Below are 20988 nucleotides of genomic sequence, written 5' to 3' on the forward strand. Positions count from 1 at the left end.
ATAGTCTCAGTGTCAGTTACAATGGCTGCCACATGTCTGATACTTATCAGAAATATATGTTGACTAAGTGGTTAACATTACTGTAACACCCTGTTTTTGATATCCCCCAAATTTAGCCAATTTTTTTCTTAGTAAACATATATCATACATATAACCTTTATTTAAAACAAATAATAGAAGAAGTTCACTTTAAATAATCAGGTATTCCATATATTCAAGTGAATATGTTTTATTAAATGCATACTAATATCTTTCTATAGTATGTGAGTATACATAATAAATTAAACTGTATATATTTATTAAATATAGATATAATACCAGAACATGATTATTTCAGATGAGAAATCAAAATAAACCCATTTTAAAGTATCTTTTGGTCACTCCAAATTGATATTGCTCATAAAAAAATACACTAATTTTCCCTGGGGAAAAAAAAATTAATTCCATAGCAATGCAGTTAAGGGACGTGTTTTATTTCATAGCTTTCTGCAAGCAAAATTGCTCTGATACAAAATGAGTTCAATGATACAGGTGCTACTGTCCACTCAAGCAAAAGAAAACCTCACATGTATATGAATGCACTTTATAATTATATTCTTACAGTATAATAGGTCTAATATCCAGGATGCCTCTGGCCTGACTGAAAGCAATGGCACAGAAATGCTGCAAGGTACTTGAGTATCATAGTACTGGCAAGTGCTCGAAGTAACTTTCGTGAGTTCTCTGTAAGATACTGCAAAGACTGTGTGTGGATGTGTTTGTCTTTCTGTCTTCCATTTTTTAAATCGTCTCAAAAAGTATTCCCTGCATGTATCATTCAGCTTCTCAGAGTTTCCATTAAAACAGGAAAGTGTCATGAGGTATTCTCAATGTCAGGGATTGATGGAGTACTGCGGCTATCAGAGAGGATGTAGACTTACCTGTAGGTACAGTAACTGATTTTAGTGTGTGCCCTGCACGTTACAGTGCAGAAATGTTAGTTCATGTTAAACTTTTCCTCCTCACATATGATGTGACTGTAACCCCAGAATATCTGACAAAAAAATTATACAAATAAAAAGACAAATACACAAATAAGGCCATCTGCAGAATTTTAAACTCGCCTCTTGCAATATTTCACAAGAATTTCTACATCATATTTTACATCGTTCAAACTTAAATAATAAATGCTCAAGGAAGGGCCTTGGGAGAACCAATTGCACTATCTCTTTGAAGACTTGTCCAATTTGCTGGCAGGTGATTTCCTCTGGGGTGTGGGGATTTTTGAAGGCTTTGCTGTGGATGGCCGAGAACCTGCTCGGGGTGTAGGTCTGTGTGTCTGAGGCACAGTTTCCACATCTGAGCACACGGACTGGATTTCTGAAATGTCAAAGTCTGATGCATCACTGCCCCGGCGGCTGCTGGCTCTGCTGCCAGCTTTGCTTCCGGCTCGACTTCCTGGTCGGCTGGGAGTCTTCCTGGAATCTGAGGAAAGAAGGTAGAGACAGCTCACCCTTATTACCGGGTCTATCTGCAACCAGTTTTTGAAACCTGATGCCACCTTTAATGTTAATTTTTTTACCTGATGTGTAGTAGGCACACAGAAAACACTGTGGATTCACGGCCTCTCCCTATTATGCAAGGGTATGCAGGCTTACTCTAAGTAGACATAATATAGAAAAGGCTAGATTTCTATCTAAAAGGTAAGTTTCAACTTCCCCTACTTAAAACAGGATTCTTTTTATTGCAAACAGACATAAGGAATACCTGTCCTTTAAGACTGTGCTTTCTAAAGTTTACATTGTGTGTCCAGGGATGTGCATGATGCAAACATAGAACAAACAAGACAGGTGTAAGTCTTGCCCTAGAATAGTAACTCCAAGAATATAGCAATTCAACATATGAGATTTGAAACTTTAAAGAGGCTTCATGCCTGCTGAGCTCAGAACCCAGGGATTAGTAGGTTCACTATTTTGCAAAGCAATGTGAGATACGCTAGCGTGAGGCTCAGTATGGCTGAGTTTTTCCAACCACCCCCAAACAGGGTCCTATGCAATCTCCGAGCTGGTAGAAGAGCCAAGACCTTTCAGCTTGAAGGGGCAGAATACCACTGCAAATTTTCTGTTGTTGTGCAGCAATTCTTTCATCTTTCTTTGATACTTCTAGACACTTGTGCCCATGACTCACTTTATCCCTTACTTTTGGAGGACTGGGGCTACTTATCATTTTGAGACTACCTCAGGGTCAGTGTGTAACATCTTGTCCAATGAGGAGGAAAAGGGACTTTAATCCTTAGATGATAATGCTGCAAAAGCCATTAAAAAAAGAAATGCACCACACTTACCAGCAAACTGTGTTCGAACTCTGGCAGCTGCAGTTGTTATCAAGCCACTGTCCTCCCCAGAGTGGAAGCCTTTCCCTGACAAATATCCTGGAAGTCGAAGCTTGCTTCCTTGTATTGGCGTTCCCTGTATTTAACCAGTGACAAGACATTTCAAAATATTGCTCCTGCACCATCATATTCCACTGACCCCACTTCTTTACATATGGGTGGAAACTCTCTACTATGCCTCTTTAGAAGGTGGAGGGGGAGAAGCTCTTCAATTAAATAAGGCATGGGATTCTCACTTGATTTTCTCTTCTAATTTCTTATTCTCTCTCAGAATTCAAAAGAAACTTTAATAAATATGAATTCATGGTTGAAGAGAAAACACAAAATGGAGGCCCCCACTGAGCATAAGTGATGGCAAGAAGAAAAAGACAAATTAAATGGTGAGTATGTTAGTATCTTTCAGACTATCTGTGAATATTACAGAATTAAGGGTGTATTGCTAAAATGATGGTGACTGCATGCATACAGGGGGTATGGAGCAGAGAAAAGCTGTGCCTAGATATTCTGCTGCCTCCATTGCTTTTATGGAGCTAGGCAGAGATAGAGATGGAATGCTAAGTAAATAAATAATGCATACAGACATTGTTTAAACAAACTTAACTGCAGTAAGAAAAAGAAAGTGGTTTTTAAATAACTTGCGACCATATCACTTCAATTCCTGGCTCTATCACTTCTACAGTCTTTACATACAAAATACATAGGCTACATTTGCAGAAAATCATTTTACAATCTTTATATGAGTTTTTAGAGAATGTCTAAAGCAATCATAACTATGAGATTTATTATACAATCACTGCATTTTTTCCAGATCACTACATTTAAAAAAGTCTCCCAAAGTAAAACAAAACAAGTATCTTGAGGAATATCAGGACTGTAATATAATATTCCTCAGTGAACACAGGGCCAGAGAACTATTTGGAGGAAATGCATTGAAATAAATTACATGTATATTTTTAAACAATTGATTTTCCCTTTATTAGCTTAAAATGTTATAACTGTCTGATTCATGAGTTACTTTGATTAATATTAATATTCATTTATCTACATAAGTGTATACTATACATATACTTAGGTGTAGTATTTCTATGTGATTTGTATACATAGCATGATCAAGTTTTCAAAATACTTCTACACACATAACCACAATTAATACTCACACTCACCTAATCATAACCTTGAAAATGTGAAAAATTAGAACCTAAGGAGGGACATGATTTGCCCAATATCTGAGAATGCTGATCTAGCTAAATTCCTAATTAAACAGAATCTCAGCAACACATGCGAGTGAGAATCCACAATAGGAATTATATCACTCAAGGTGGCAGAATTCAAACCGTGAAAGACCAAAACCATTCTCAGAATGCCTTCATTGTTTTGATTTTATTTCACAGTCCCTCCCATAAAAACATATTGGTTTTTGTTTCATCAGGTTATTTGAAGTGAAACACAATTTTGCATTAGTCTAAATAACTACTTAGACTTTAATTTCAGGATGTTTCTACTTAAAAAAAAAAATCTGAACATAGCATCATAGCCTTAAATATTTAAAGGAAATGTTCATATGTTCCTTGAGGTTGTTTGAACCTTTCTCAGTTTTTGCTACAATAGATCCTAATAATTGACAGATATCTCTAGAGGTAATATCTAATACTAACATCACCCACTTGGTGAGAAGGGGTGGAAATGAGGGGCTTGGGGAAATGAAGAGAAAGAAATAAGGAAATGCTAAAGAATGGGTTGTTTTTGTTCCAATTCTCCCACTTATCAGCAATGAGATTTCCATGGAGTCATGAAGGTAACACAATTTTCTCTGCCTACCGCTTATTATCAATGTGAAGATCAAGTAACAGATAAGAAAATGTTGTGAAAAGCCTAACAGGGCTTTTAAAAGTTATTTTATTACTTTTATTTGAGGATCCTGACCTTTAAGTTATGTCCTTTATCATTAAGATGGAATACCTTCTTCAATTTCAAGAAAAGGTATTTAGGGATTTTTCCTATAAAATATCTAATTATTTTGTGCCTATGTCTGTTATTTCACAGAGAAGTTTCTTAAAACAATATACAGTGATTTCTAGTTGAATGTAAATGACCTACATGAGTTAATCTTGGCAAATTTTGTATCACCTAAATATCTTCTCTGCATATATCAAATCATATTAAAAAGTTAGAGCATGCTTAAATTAGTTACTAAGATCTTTAAAAAAAATCCATATGTTTATTACCTGTTAAAAATGACAAATAACTTTCTGCATACCTAAGCCTACCTCGCTGACCCCCTGCACTGATAACTGAGAGTTTATGTCACACCCACCCACAGTTTTGGGGCAGGTAGAAATGTAACTGAATTCAGAAGGACCATACCCACAGTGAACATTCAGTCATCATTCTTTTCAGTGATTCTCTTGCAAATGATACTGCCTGTTATTCCCATCTGAAGGGAATGTGTTGCACTTCTTTCCCACATTACATCTAGTATCCTTAGTAGCTTTAAAAGAAATTTTAGAAATTTTACTTAAGTCTGGATATAATCTACTATATTTTACTGTCCCAAGAGATAAAAGTGGAACTAAGTATGAATGAGAACAAAAAGGAGTCTGCAGGAGTGACTGGTTAAACTGACCCTGTTTAATGAGCTGCAGACTATCTTTTCTGTAAACCCCTTACTCTCACCTCTTCCAAGAGCTGCTGGGTTGATGCTTATTTTATAGAAGTGTATAAAAAGACATAGGGTTATCAAGGTACACATATTAGGAGAGTGGTGAAGCAACATTAGTGGGTGGGTAACAGTTTCAGTTAAAGGAGACTATTAAGACTGGACTCTGGGGCCTTACGATACCTCTGCAGATGGCACGGGAAAGTCTGAGCACTCTGCTGCTTTACAAGGAGTTGACATTTTGCTGTTTGTCAACCATGGTTTACCATAATTGCGTGTTAAAGGATGGAGAATCTGTATGGAACAATGGCAAATCAAATGTAAAGGATAGCAGATAAAAAAACAAAGCCACAGAAAGAGATATTCATAGCAAAGAGTCACATTTCACAATAAGAAAAAGAATAGTTTAAAATAAATGGAAAGATCCAATGGCAAATCATAGACACCAAAAAAAAAAAGAAGCTTCAAAAAGAAAAATCAATCTGGAAGATAACAAAGGATACCTGAATAGATCATCTCTATGTGGGCCACTAGGCAAAAGCATTTATTTAAAAAAAAAAAAATTATTCATTTCCCATATTGTGAGAAGGCGCAAAAATGGAGAGAGCTGGTCCTATAAATTCTAGGGCCCTAAATAGAACATTGAAAAGTCTACTTGGGACATTGACTGCAAAGAGGGAGGAAAAGTCTTCATCCCCAAGTCCTACCTTGGGTGTGGTGGTGGCAGGGACCTGTGGGGAGGCCGCCTGTGCAGCCTGACTGGACACAGAAGTGGATCTGTTGGGTGAAGCGCCTCGTGAGGAAGGCCGGGATCTTCGGCCGCGGGGTCGGAAGGCAGCCATACCCTGGCTGGCACCATCCGCTAAAATGAACTTCTCACGCAGTTCCATGTTTGTCCTTCCTTTGGCTGGATAACACACACACAACAATGCACACAAAGAAAAGAAGGAAAAGAAGAGGTGTTCAATCGCTTATGGGAAGAACGACCACCTGGCACCAGAGATCACGCTGAGAATCTCAAGAACATCTTTTTGCCATGCCAACTCCACCTCAGCATAACAAAAAGTTAAATGCATTACTTTACAATGCATTCCTTTTGGATACAGGTGAGTTTGGGGAGAAAAAAATAAAGTGTGCTTATTCTAACACTAGACGCCAGCAAGAATAACCACTATCAAAGAAAGTGTCAGCATGAAAATGGAAAGCTCATGCTAAAATATCATTAATCCACCAGCTACTGATGCCCACATGGTTTCATTAACCCCTCACCACACTGAGAAGACAGACCAGTAAGGCAGGGACTGCGTCTTTTGCATGTACTATTGAGGTAAAGAGAATGCCAATACTTCAACATTGGGATTAATTAAACAATCGAATTACACAGAATGAGTGATGGCTTGTTAGTCATGATGACAACATGTAAACTTCCAGATTTTTCACTTAAATGAGGCAGCTAGTAGTTTTATTTTATGCCTTGAAAAACTGTTTTCCCAACATGCAATAACAGACCCAAGGATCTGTGAGGTAATCAGTGATGCGGCACTCGCACAAACAAGAACCTGATGAGCAACGTGTTAGCATGTGTTTGATCACTCATAACACCTGCATTTGGAACACAACCAAGAGCATCACATTTTCAGAATTTAAATTTGGAAGCACCAGCTCAGTTGGATATGAGTTAAGCCATACGCGATGGATGAAGCAGGTTATTTTAAAACAAACGACTGAAGCAAGAATGGAAAAGTAGGAAAGAGAAAAGGAAAGAGGGGAGAGGCAAAGAGAGAGGTTGCCAACCTATAGTAGGCTGAGTAGTAGTAATTGAAGAGTTTGATTCCGAACGTAACATTTTACTCCCATGATGATGAACTAGAAAAAATGACACAGGATACCAATCACATTAAAGAATACTGTTAGCAGAAGAAGAAAACAAAGTACAGTAGTTGAATATGCAAAGGGTGCTCAGATCCAGCCTTTAGCACACATTTTAGAAGAAAAGTTGCATCAGTAAATGAAGCACTCAAAGGTTTGGCTCAATAAGAACAATGTATTTGGAAGACTGTGCCACAGCCGTGCTAACCTTCCTAAGCAACCCAACAGAACACTGTGTATTCCAATTTCTTCATAAACAGAGTTGCATTTCACATTAGAGTATTTTATTTTCAAAATATAAAACAAACAGGAGCTTTTGTTCTTGTTTTACTTCTCTTGTAGGTGTGTCTTTGGCCAGGAGAGAGCACGGCTGCTGCATATGGTTGTATAACAATCAATACTGGCCTTGGCAGAGAAGCCTGATGACTGTGATACATATGTCTATGTGTACCAGATGGTGACACCATCACCAAAACCAAGAGGCCCAACTGAAGGAAACCTGGCCTCTCACTTGGTAGCCGAAGGAGGCAGCACTGACATAAACATTTGATGTTTGCTTAAAAGGACTACAGAGAACTCACAGGTTAAAGAAAATTATAACAATGTTATTGTTTTTTGATTTTGAGGAAGAAAAGTGGGCCTACTAAATGATACCTAATTAGAAATTGCAATCAAATCACCAGGTGTAACATAAATTGGTTAAGAACTTAAAAACTGACAGTAGGATCTGAAAACAAAAATTAAGAGCTAACCTAGGACTTGGGCTGAAGGATATGTAGAGAGCTATAGTATTAAATGTTTATATTTTTAATGTTCTAATCTGCAACTTCGAAGAGTCAGGTTAGCAGTGAATTATTATTTTAAAACATTTTAATTATGTCTTTCCTCACCTGTCCCTCATTTCATAAAAACTTTCACTGTTAAAGTTTTATTGTCCAGTATTTTCAGTCTTCATCACCTCAATTTTCTTTTCTTTTCTCTTACTTTGGTTGAGAAAATCCTTTCCTTGGTTGATGTAATTGTTTGGAAAATTATAGATGTAAAAGTCTCCTAAAGAAAATGGATTCTAGTTTTCCTGCCCACCGTATTTCTCCAGAAAAAGTATTAAAAAAAAAAAAAAAATGAGAAGAACATGGTTTACATGACTGCCACAGGTTCTTTGGGAACTTTAGGCTGACAGACCAATGTGAAACATTCACTATTGGAATAAATGACCAAAATTATGCCCAGTATGTTTTGGTGCTGGAAAATAAGGTGACACTGAAGTACTTTCATGATGTTATCATGATAAGCATCTCCTTACCCCTGCAAGGATCATTTTTCACTAAGAACTCATCAAGTGCCATCCATCCACCTCCAACACGAACCATCACAGTACTACGCAGGATCCGGACCAGTCGCAGTTGCTGGGAGTCTCCAAACTGTTCAGTGAAGAAAGAAAGAACTTCTAGTTGTCAATGATAATTCTAAACTACAGGATGATGTGCAATTTGCAGTAGCTAAAGCAACCGACTTTAATTTCTTGCTTAGTTCATAGCGATTAGTAAAATCTTAGAAAAGGAGGTTTGTAATGATTTGTGTTAGACGGCTGCATGCTGATTTAGCCCAAAAGAAACAGGTTGAAAAAAAAAGAGATTACAAAGGTTATCAAGAATAATTTCAAAGCTTTGGTCTAAAAATTAATTTTTTCCTTATGACAGAAACAGTATTAGTAAGACAATAATTTTTAAAAGTTTCTAGAAATTAAACACATCCATGAAAATAAGCACTGGCCCACTTGACCAGGGCTTATCCAAAATAAGATGATTTTAAGAAAAATTTAATAATCTTTGATTCTTTTTCATTAAAACTATCTCTTATAATAAAACTGTTTTCCACTGAAATCTGTGAGAAATCTCTAAACATTTTGTTTTCTCTAAGAGCAGTTCTGACTTAGGAAGAATAAAGTAAGTGAGTATGGCTCATACAAATTCACAGTCAACTAAAATTTCTGCATCCCTAATGATCTGGTAAACCAATTTGTTAAAGACTGGATTAATATACCATTTTAGATTACTATAATATTAGAACAGCCAATGACACATTATTAATGATATGGCTGCCAAATCTAAAAGGTTCCTCTCATACTCTCTGTACTGTAACTGTTGATACTAACAATCATCTTTTTCTTTCCCTTTCAATGGATTTTCAATAATGTAGATACGCTACAAATTCTGCAAGTCCTAAAAATGAATTTCTAGACTCCAGGTATCTGATCATGGGTTTATGTTTTGAAAGCCTGTGAGAAATGATTTTATACTTTAAATCATTTCTAATAGGTTCATGTCCAACTCATAAAAACCACCAGACTGAATTTCACGGTTGCCATCCCAGCAGACAAGAAAGCAAAATGAACAATTAAACATAAATGGCTTCTTTGTAAAGCAGGTAACATACAACTGTGACATTATTTGGGCTCATTATGGATAAACAGAAAACTTTAAGTAGAGAAAATCTGCTACTTTTCAGTGTTTTAATATTGAGTTTCAGGAAGAAAACCCAAAAACAATACCAACCAAATCCCATGCAAGATCCTAAAACTCAGAACGACCTAGAAATCATGTAAAATGCACCAAGAGGAACACATGTGTTTTTCCATCAAAATTTTAAAAACTACTATTTCTAAATCTTTTTTTTAAACATTGAGACTTAAACTTTCCTATGACTGTTCCTGAAATGTTACTTAAAATTTAAAAACAAAAACATAAATGTATTTTGTTAGAAAAAATTTGGTGCTGCTAATAAGCAAAGGGAAAGGAGGGGATTTAAAGAAAATTACCCTTAAGGAACCAGATAATGGGACTAGAATATTTTGGTTCAAGATTATACTCAAAACAAAAGTTATAAGGAAATAACTAAAAGTTCCTTATAGAGGTGATATTGCAAGTGTAATAAAAACAAATAATTTTCTATGTTAATAAGGCATTCTCCAGACAACTAACATTGTCTTCAGTGTTTCTCTAAATTTTCCCAATAACTAACAAACAAGACAAGAGAAAATAGACTAATGTTGCTGACTATGCTTTCAGTGAGTAAAACCTTTTGAGGTATTTCTCTCATCCTCTCTACAAATAAAAGATGCTCTCCCATTTGCTGACTCAGAAAATAGCAAGAATGGAAAAGTAACATTTTATGTATTATAGTATAACTAACGGAAGTTTTAAAAATCTATTCAAAGTAACTATTTCTATTTTAAATAAATTATTTGCTTGCAATAAATGAAGGTAATAGATAACCTGAAGCTTGAGATGTCATACGGCTTTAAAATGGAGTGGCAGAGTCATATCTAATGTAATATGATCAGATGCTACAGACAGCATGGTTCTTACCAAAAGCATAAAATAAAATAAAAAAGCTTCATGAACATGTTTAAATCAAAATAGAGTATCTCTTGTCTTTAGTTTCAAAATTCTGATCATGATGTAGTGCCACTAGCCAGTTTATATAGACTCAAATGTCAATATAAACATTTTATAGTGACTTAAGTGCCAATATAAACATTTGATCAAGATGGCATAAAATGTGACTTTTAAGATTCTGTATATGTTACAGCAATAACTTTCCTCAAAAGGAATGATATCATTTAAAGCCTACTGAGTTAACACTTCTACTCAGGGGATGCCAAGCCCCAAATCAGTGATTTAGAACAAATGGCAAATAGATTCTTTGGAGAGAACTTGATACTTGCACTGAGTGCTAAGGAGATCTCTCAGGACTGTCTTCCCCTGTCACTGCCTGAGGCTGATCCTCCTTGGCTACTGTGGACCAGATGTCCTAAATAGTTAAACACCAATGAGCCTAAAACAGAGATGTGCGGAGAATCAAATTTGTTTTCCAATGAGTACCAGCATAAAATATATGCTGATTTATCAAAAATGGGAATTAAAAATTGCATCTGTAATGCTGTAGCAAGCCAAGCTACAGTTCATTATCTGGTTTGCTTAAAAGTAATCTCCTCATTTGAGACACAAGGCAAAAAGGAATCCTGAATCAAGGACCCTTATAGCGCTTACAGAAACACCACGCCAACCAACAATGTAGTAGCTAGGGAGACAGCATGGGAAAGATTGGCCATGGCAAGCTTTAATGACTATGAATTAAAGTTAAAAAAAAATCATCAGGAACTTGAGAATACATTCCACTGGTTTATACCTGATTTCCCAGGAAGAACTGATAAAAATGAAAAATGGAAGAAAGAAACAATTAGTTCAACAGGAAACTTTCTATATGACTCTAGAATATGCACACACTCTCACACTCTGTGCTTCTGGATGTAGTATCTAGTTTAGAGATGTGCAGGCACCCAGTTGTCCCAATTTCAAACCAAATAATTGGGTAATTTTTCTGTACATATTTTTGAAAATTCTTAGAATTTCAAATTTAAGTTAAAAATTTGAATACATTGATGTTTATTTTTAATATGGAAGTATAAAAATAAAAATAATGTTTCACTTATAAGTAACACACTGTACTGGGGAAACTCAGCACATTTCCTATCTAGCTACTACATATAAGAGATGTTCCGAAAGGAGAAAAAAAAACTAGAGAAAGAGTAATGAAGTCACACTGTTCTTCTGTTTTAAGAGAGTGAACCAAGTTAATTGAGATTCTGAATAAAAGCAAAAAGTTCTGCACAGGTAGAAAAGACATTACCCTCTTTTTTCATATTTATTAAAGTGAGTCAATATTTTTAACTTTGTGGTTCTGTATTAGAATAGTTTTCTTGTTTGAAATCTGAAAACTTACCTCTAATCATAATATAATATGAAGCAACCTAAATATATGAGTTTTGAGTATTTTCTTGTGAATATTTTTTTCTTTAAAGGTAATGTGCATTATGTAGATGTCAAAGATATTTCCTAATATGCAAAATGCAGGCTACCTTTCTACAAATTAAAATGTTAAAAGAGTTTCATATACCATTAAAGTTTGATCTGAGGTTAAAAAAAATAAATGAATAAGTCTCCTGGAAAACAATGGAGATCAAACGTACAGATTTCAATTTGTATACTTCAAAGAAACCACAACGTTATTTTGAAAACTTACCCTGTATTTGTTATCACCAATCTGTTCAACTTGAAATCGCTTTGCACATTTACACTTAGCTACCTGCCTTGTCACCTGCCAAAAACAATGATGAAATATTTACTTTAACGACAGTATTACATAGTAGAATCCTTAAAACTCTGACAAACAATTAAGTGAAAATAAAATGGTTGTATGAATTGTTTATGATATCCTGGCAGAACATACTATCAGTATTGTAGGCAATGGAAAGATAATGAGTACCTCATCTTCGATTTTGTCGGCATCTGTGATAGGTTTATATGCATCTTTATTTGGGTGAAGGGCTGCTACAAATTCATAGTAGTCAATGTATCCATCACCATCTCTGTCAAAGATGTCTGCAACAGCGCTCATCTCCAAGCGACTGGTTGGAAACTCTAAAGTTTTGAAAACAGTAGTAAGTAGTGACTTGTTAGTTCTTTTTCAAGGCAACCTCAATCACACACTTTAACCTCAATGTGGCTGATTAAATCATCAGTGATCAAATATGTTAAAAATCCCTTTTTAAAAAACGGATTTACATCATAGCAAATGAACAGCTATATATAATCTTATCTTTAATTGCTCTTTAGGTGAATCATAAAAATTCTGGGTTTTTTTTTTTTCAGGTTAAAAATGTTTAACACTGGCAAGTTTATATGGTTCAATTGTGAGTCAAAGAATAATTTATATGAAATGTACCTTAAGAATAACATCTAGTAACATCTGTGAGGGAAATCACATACAAATGATTGGGCCCTCAAACAAGAAGGTGATGAGTATCTTAAGAATTTTTACAGAGTTTTAATTTTCTACTAATGACAAAGTTAGGTCAGAATGTATATTAGAATGAAAAAGAAAGGGACTTGAATGTACTGACTTCCTATTACACATATGCCAGGCAACACACACACACACACACACACACACACACACACAGAGAAAACACCTTAAGAATCATATATTAACTTTGTTATTCCAACAAGTTCCCAGCCTTAGTGGAGTAAGGGAACAACGGTCTATGATCACATAGTTGTGAGTGTTCCTGACTCCAGAGCCACAAATTTTAACAAAATACACTTTTTTAAGGTAGTGACTTCCTCCTAGCCAACTTAAAAGGCAATGCTTTATTAGTAACACAAGTTTACTGGCCCCACAATTTTAAAGTGTGCTTATTTTCTTTAAAAATTCTATCAGTTACAGTCAGCTGTCTTGGAACTTACTTGAGGAAAGAATTCCATCAATAAATTCCTGCCGTGTTATTTTCCCATCCTGGTCTTTATCAATTCTCCTGAAGAAGTCCATCACTCGAGATTTCTTGTGATTCATCCATCGCATGTATTTTTTGCGCCAGATATCAAAATCAAAGTTAGCAAATTCCCTCAGCTAAAAAGGACAAAAGGTATTTTGGTTGAGTTAAAGCTGTGCTAGAATTGTAGGTTACACCATATGAAATAGATTTTTTAAATGATTCTCTACGTAGTACACATAGTACCATTTCAAAAAGAGGTATGTATTATCTTGCAAAAGGAACTTAGAAACATTTTGCCTTTAAAATGTATTCCACTGCTGTTACTGATTTTTCTTTACAAACACAACTCCTAAAAACGTAAGCTATAAATTTCTGATTAATGCCAAAGTCATAAAGGTGGTCTGGCTCTAAGTAGCACCACTAATCATGCTCACTGGGGTAGCAGGTCCGATGCAATAGCGCTTACCTAACCCTTCGCTCTCCCTCCCTCTGCACTGTCAGCCACTCTCTTAACTCACCAGGGCTTCGAAAAATTTCCCAACTGAAGAATCTAAAACTTGAAATCTTAGGTAATAAAATACACACAATCAAAAGATCTGAAATATAAATGATTATATATTTGCCAGGGAGCATCACCAGCAAACATTATGTCAAGTTAGATTTTTTTTTCTTAAGGAATCAGCTTCTGATTGTTAAAACATAATCTTTTTATTATTGATTCCCTAAATCCAAATCCCACATATCAGTGTTTCACTAAATCATACATACTTTTGGTATTTATTTTGGAAATTTAAAAATGTACTCAAATAGCAAGAGTGTGCTTATGAAAAGTTAAAAAAAAACAAAACAAGATTGGCAATAGCAATGTGTTATGATGAATGAGGGCAAATGACAATACAGTGATGAGGGTTATGAGTTTCCAAACCTCCTCTAGCCTGTCCAAGGCATCATTGAGTTTCCTCCTTCTTTCCAACGCCAGAAGCCAGACTTGCTGCCATTTGCTCACCAATAAGTTTACCCTAGGATTTTTGGTTTCAATTTGTGTCTGTGACCCAGAGGGATACAAGCTTGATGCTGGAAAGCGTTTTCCTGTGAAGACAGAACTTTAGTTAGGATGGCAATTTCCAGGGTTCTGAAATGTGTGAAGGCTTGACCTTTTTTGCTCCTAGCTAAGACTGCATCAACTTAATTGTGGGTTTGTACAAGTAAAAGTATCCTAATTTAGATGATGTAAAATGTCAAGGTCCAAATCTATTTTCCTTATTAAGGATCATACACTGTTCATACAATTCAAAGAAATATATCTTGACAGGGGCATTTAAATGCCGGAAAGCTCTCTCAATAAATTTATGGTTAAAACATCTTCCAGCTTAAAATTCATGCCATTTCAATGACAATGAAGCATGCTGTAATCCTCCTCTTTGTTAAAGGAAATCTCCCAGGCCAGTGAGACTATCTTACAATGCATTACAGCAAACCCAGCTGTCCTTCCTAGAGAATAAGGCAGAAAGGGAGAGCAGATAAGGGCAGCAGACACTGGGCAGTCACAAGAGTCAAAGCAAGATGCTTCACAAATCCCAATAAAATATGGCAGCATGTGTATGGGACCCCAGCCTTCACCCATGTCCATTTTCCACTGAGATTGCATGTTTCCTGTACACAGTCTCAAAACCAAGTTTACTGCCTTACCAAAGTTTCCTCCTGCTTTCTGGCTGTTTTCCACAGGTCTCAACAACTTCACAAAACAATGACCTCAACAAATTTTCTCATCTTACTAAATGGCTAAATGTGGCCTAGAAAAATTCCTGGTCTATGGTCATATAGACTGTTAAGTGTTCCTGCTGGGATTTACAGCACAACAAATAGTTAAGCATTTAACTACATGCCTGGAAGAATGGTAAGCACTTTATAAGTACTAGCTCATTTAATTCTCACTGCATTCCAGTGAGGATATAATTATCCTCTTTTACAGATGAGAAAACTGAGGTGCAGAATGAGTCTCAGTAATGTGTCCAGGGTTGTGTTTCTCAGTTTGGTAAGTGCTGGAGACAGCCAAGGAGTCTGGCTATAGGGCTCTTGTCTCCTTGTGTAATAAGTAATTACCACAACTCTGAACTCACTTCTTTTTCATTCAAAAATTCAATAATACACAAAATGCATTTCCATTCAGAAATGCATAAAACATACAACACGAATTGTATTTCTTTTAAATATTCTCCAAGCTAATTATGAGTGTTTTTAATGACATGTCAGGTTGTAAAGTAGCTCAAGAAATAAATAGAGCCTGACATCACAAAAACATGGGCAAAACTATCAATTTTCTGGTCACCAATGAACAACTAAGTCATGGACATTATCCAGGTGGTGGTCATTTTTGTTATGTTCAGCTTTAACGTTATGTATACGACAGAAGAAAGATGAGACAATGCAAAGGGGGCGATGATTTCTGTTCTTATTATAAATTTTTTTCAATTTTCTCCTAGCTACTATGAAAGATTCACTTCAAGACAATAAAGTTACATATAGAAACCTGGGTATATTTTTTCTTTATTTTTAAGTAAGTTTCTATAATACTTGACCATGTTTTTTCAAGAAAGCATTTTATGATAGCAAGTGCTCATGTAAAATCACTAATTGCCCCCAAATTTTAAATAACTCAAAATAAAAGAAAATCAGTTCCCTTGTCTTAACTATTGACATTTTAAAGAAATTGGCCACTACTTACTTCCTGCTCGTCCCTTATCCAAGACTGGAATATGGGATTGTAATGAGGAAGGATCAGCAGCTCTCCTCTTATAGGTCTTTGTTACTTTATCAACATCAGGCTGTTTTCTGGTCATTTCTTCCATGAAGGTCTGAAATAAAACAAATGATGTCAATCAAATAAGAGTATACCAGGGAAAACCATCTATAGAAATGAACTAAAAACAAAAGGATAAAAGAACCATGTTATTATTTCTGAAGAAGAATATATCATCATGCTTTATCTTTAGGGTAAAAAAATCTAAACCATCATAATACAGCCCCTACTCATTTCTAAAGAATATAAAATGTTATTGCTTGTAAAGTCAGTAAATTGAAAACAAAAATAATTTGTTTTAGTTGCATGCATGGACACATGGGAGAAGTCACGTGAATAAAATAATCTGTCTGTGCACCAACCAAACTCAAGCTTCCAAGCTCTTCAGAAGAATCTTTAGTGAGCATTTGTCCACAGAGAAACCAGTTAGCTAGGGTGTTTCCAAGAACTTTTCTGTAGCACATTTCACCTATGTATTTGAAATATTTAAGATGCCTTTGATTAGGCACCACAGTGAAACCCTGTCTTTACAAAAATTTAAAAAATTAGGCCAGGGTGCATGTGCCTATAGTCCCACCTACAGAGGAGGCTGAGGTAAGAGGATCACTTGAGCCCAGGAGGTTGAGGCTGCAGTGAGCAATGACTGTGCTGTTGCATTCCAGCCGGGGCACCAGACCAAGATCCTGCCTCTCAATAAAAAAATATGGCTCTTTGATATATTATGTCATAATGCATCCACATCTAACGTGACTGTATCAAAATATGCATAAATAAGCTATTTCAAGGATGGTAAAAGCTATTTCTGTTAAAGTTTACTACCATTATATTTAAAAGGTTTAATTATCTTGCCAATACTTATCTCATCTCCTTAGGCTTATTATTATTATTTACTAGGTATCCTATATTTGGAATATACAGCAAATACTGAGAAAAGGCAGAGACTAGGAAAAGGAGACCAAGACAAAAGGGAAAAGTGAAGTAATACCTTTCTGGAATATTTGTCACACTGGAGAACTCTAATACCTCTGATCACAGGGAACATAACCTGATACACTTAGCGCCACTATAGACACTGATGTCTTAGGCTTTTAAAACACAGGTACACACAATAATAGCAACATTAATTGCTTAACCAACTGAGCCGACACTTAACATTTCTCTTTGTAAATGCATATTAAACAAACTTATGAGCAATCAAGTAAATAAAAGTGAGTGTGACACCCATCGTTTGAGTTTAAAACACATAGGATATATAGAAAAAGTGTTTTTTCTAAGAAAGACAACACATTCCTTTTTTCATATGATGTATTCCAAGTGCTGACAGTCATCTTGAGAGACATAAAAATGCAAACAAAGTAATCAAACGAGGTACCCACTGATGCCAGGGAGGTGGAGGTGGGTGAGATCACCAAAAGAGGGAACAGTGAGAGAAGCAGAGAGCTGATGATAACACATAAGGAATAAGGAGAGCTGACATTTAGAAGGCAAAGGGAGGGCAGGAGTGAACGTGAGACAATACCACATGAGTATAATCCCACAGAGGACAAAGAAGGAAAGTTCTGCAAAGGTCACAGCGGGTTACTATAATGAGAGGTTTTAGAGCAGTTGTAGAATTGAAAATACAGTTATAAGGAGCTGAGGTGTCTGAAGAAGTGAAAATAACAAGAACAAAGCAATGTTTTGAGAAGTACAGCAATGAAGAAAAGAAAATATCTGAGATAATGGTTAAGAGGGGTTAGGATTATATTTATTTTACCTGGTGTTCTGCAATGAGTGCTTTCACCTCTTCGATCTCCTGTGGGATGACTTCTTTATCCTTATCAGTAAGTGTAGTTTCAGCCCATTGCAACCAAGCCAGCAAAGCTTCCAATAATTCCTGTTTGGCAATAAGCCCAGCCAGAGCACTTGCTAATCTCTGCTGATGTTGCTTCGCCCAGGCCAGTACCTGTCAGAGAAACAGAAATTTCTCTGAATTTCCTTCAACATAGTAAAATAATTACACTGATGTAAAATAAATAAATTTTAAATGTAAATAGGATCATCCTGGGCTAGACCTATAATGCTTCTGGTCTTTTTAGACTCCATTAACGGCAGCAAGATCTGGCTTGAGGAGGATATGAGAGCTCACGATGATGTTCATCATCGTCAGAATTTAAAGCTGTATGTCAATCACTCATGCTTCCTTAGGTTTTCTAATTTGAGTTGAAATATGCATTCTCTGAAGGATCAGGTATGCTTACTCTATGTGGCACAGAGTAGAAATGTAAAAAGCTAAGATATTAAATACAGAATTAATTTACTTTATGTATACCAATTCACTCCACCAGTATATACTACTCTGAAACACCATTCAACTGTTGGATTATTCAACAGAAACAATGTGGAAGTAGGACAAAATGTTATACAGTGTATTAAATATATGCCTTCCCTTTTTTTTTGGAGATACAGTCTCACTCTGTCGCCAGACTGGAGTGCAGCCACACGATCTCGGCTCACTGCAACCTGTGCCTCCCAGGTTCAAGCGATTCTCCTGCCTCAGCCTCCCGAGCAGCTTGGACTACAGGTGAGTGCCATCATGCCCAGCTAATTTTTGTATTGTTAGTAGAGACAGGGTTTCACCATGGTGGCCAGGATGGTCTCTATCTCTTGACCTCGTGATCTGCCTGCATCGGCCTCCCAAAGTGCTGGGATTACAGACGTGAGCTACCATACCTGGCCTAAATATTTGCCTTCTAATGTTCCAGGGGTATAGCTGCAAAATTCCTCTGACCTTTTAAATAAACGTGAATTTTAGAGACTTTAATGCATACAAGAAGTGTATTTAAAAGAACATTTTCTATGTAGAGGTCTCATTTTCCCACGGCTGTAAATGCATCTTAATTCCTAAAATTTCCCACACCCCACACCCCAACTATCAAAGCTATTGTTACTCTGAAGATTATCTGAGACATACTGACCTCCTCAAACCTTGCCCGGATGATAGTTATCCAGTGCTTAATGGTAGTGATGGAGTCAGGGTGGCAGATAGCCAAAACGGTGTCGCCCATAGTGGTGGCTTTATTTAGTTCAGCTCTCTTTTCTTCTAGTTTCTTCATGAATTCCTGCAACAGAAAGAAAGACTTCAATTAGCTGTTGGCATTTGCTGAAAAGAAAACTCTGGTTACATTTGTTTGACTGCCAGAATTAAACAAATAAACAAAAACTTCAATTGGTTTATTCACAGTGGAAATCATCTGTTAATTGGGGAGGAAAAGGGGACAAAATAGAAAACAAAGTACTTTCTGGGTGCGTTGGCTCTAGCCTGTAATACCAGCGCTTTGGGAGGCCGAGACAGGCAGATTGGAAGGTCAAGAGATCGAAAACAAAGTACTTTCTAATATGTACTTCAAAATACAAGTACAGTGATCCCTTGGTATCCATGGGGAGTTGGTTTCAGGATACCGTGCATACTAAAATCCAGGGATGCTCAAGTGCCTGATATAAAATGATGTAGTATTTGCATATGACCTATGTACATCCTCCCCTATGCTTCCTATTATCTCTAGATTATTAATACTACCTAATACCATGTGAATCACTGTAAACAGTTGTTATACTGTAGTGTTTAAGGAATCATCACGAGGAAAAAAGTCTGTATATCTTCAGTACAGATGTAACCATCCATTTTATTTTTGAATATTTTAACCTGAAGATGATTTGATACACAGATACAGAGGGCCAACTTTATAGGATAATATCTCATGCTTTAAAAAATGTATTATACAAGAACAACTCTCCTAAACTTAGATATATTATAATTATATTATTAATGAAGAATAGCACCGGGAGAGACAGTATTGCTAGAGATAGAAAAAATATTGATTTTGACAAAAATAAGTTCTAACAAATAAGACAAGGAGGTTAATATTTAAAATAGCATTAACTATGCCAGGAAATATAGGAGCATGAACAAAAAAGTACAGAGAAGAGAAAGGCTGGGTAAAGAAACATAAGCGTTTGGGGGTATGGGAGAGAGGGACCAAAGTGTCCAGGCAGTGCAAAGTGAGGGGGAAGTTGGAGAGAGTGAACCTGACAGCAGGTGAGCCCATGTGAGAACTGTCCATTTAAAATACTAGAAAGAGGCGCTCTCCTCTGTTCTGGCAGTTCTGGCAATTCTAGCCAGTCTCCGTGAACAAGCAGAATGAACAAAGCCTTGACATCCTCAAGGATGATCTTTCAAATAAAGGTTGTACAAATGTCTCACATACACAATTATACTTTCTACCATCAGAACCATATTCATAGATACACAAATCATAGAACTCTAAAAGTGTGATTACCAAATGAGATTCTTTGCCCTTAAAAATGCAACACACTTTCAAAATATATAGAACATTAGAGATCTGCAGACACCCTAGTCTATCTGAACCCCTGCACCAAGAAAGATTACATGATTATACAATGAGGCTGCAGACATAGATGATGCCCATGCTACTCACGCTATGAGAACAGGGGCATTCACTTTGAAATGGTATAGGTGTTTTACTATATAAATACTAAAAGAAAACCTAGAAAACACTCTTCTGGACATTGGCCTAGGCAAAGAATTTATGACAAAAATCCCAAAAGCAAATGTGACAAAAACAAATATAGAAAAATGGGACTTAATTAAATAAAAAAGCTTCTGCACAGCAAAAGAGAATCAACAGAGTAAACAGTTAACTTACAGAATAGGAGAAAATATTTGCAAATCATGCCTCAGAAAAAAGACTAATATCCAGAATCCACAAGGAACTCAAACAACTAAACAAGAAAACAACAAAAAATTCCACTGAAACCTGGGAGAAGGACATGAACAGACATTTATCAAAAGAAGAAATACAAGCATACAAGCAGCCAACAAACACAGGAAAAATGCTCAACATCACTAATTATCAGAGGTATGCAAATTAAAGCCACCCTGAGCTATCATATTA

The 20988-nt window shown here is 36.1% G+C and overlaps 1 protein-coding gene across 50 annotated transcripts in view; it reads right to left on the minus strand.

Annotated features, from left to right (window-relative positions):
- Positions 1-213: 213 nt before the first annotated feature.
- Positions 214-20988, minus strand: part of DST (dystonin) — a 505428-nt gene continuing 484653 nt past the window's right edge. For 33 of the 50 annotated variants that reach the window (XM_078369452.1, XM_035295973.3, XM_035295956.3 and 30 more), the window contains 14 exons: positions 18991-19134; positions 17790-17978; positions 15959-16088; positions 14159-14322; positions 13205-13367; positions 12225-12379; positions 11982-12056; positions 11088-11105; positions 8200-8317; positions 6822-6893; positions 5735-5934; positions 5211-5321; positions 2324-2447; positions 214-1464 (listed from right to left, as the gene is read on the minus strand). In XM_078369452.1, the coding sequence (XP_078225578.1) occupies positions 1202-1464; positions 2324-2447; positions 5211-5321; positions 5735-5934; positions 6822-6893; positions 8200-8317; positions 11088-11105; positions 11982-12056; positions 12225-12379; positions 13205-13367; positions 14159-14322; positions 15959-16088; positions 17790-17978; positions 18991-19134 (1926 nt within the window). In that variant the 3' untranslated portion in view covers positions 214-1201. The remainder of the gene's footprint in view (positions 1465-2323; positions 2448-5210; positions 5322-5734; positions 5935-6821; positions 6894-8199; positions 8318-11087; positions 11106-11981; positions 12057-12224; positions 12380-13204; positions 13368-14158; positions 14323-15958; positions 16089-17789; positions 17979-18990; positions 19135-20988) is intronic. The other 17 variants (XM_008994605.4, XM_035295954.3, XM_035295951.3 and 14 more) reach the window with 6 other exon arrangements.

The sequence above is a fragment of the Callithrix jacchus genome, chromosome 4 (genome assembly GCF_049354715.1).
Source record: "Callithrix jacchus isolate 240 chromosome 4, calJac240_pri, whole genome shotgun sequence".
In the NCBI taxonomy this organism is placed as follows: domain Eukaryota; kingdom Metazoa; phylum Chordata; class Mammalia; order Primates; family Cebidae; genus Callithrix; species Callithrix jacchus.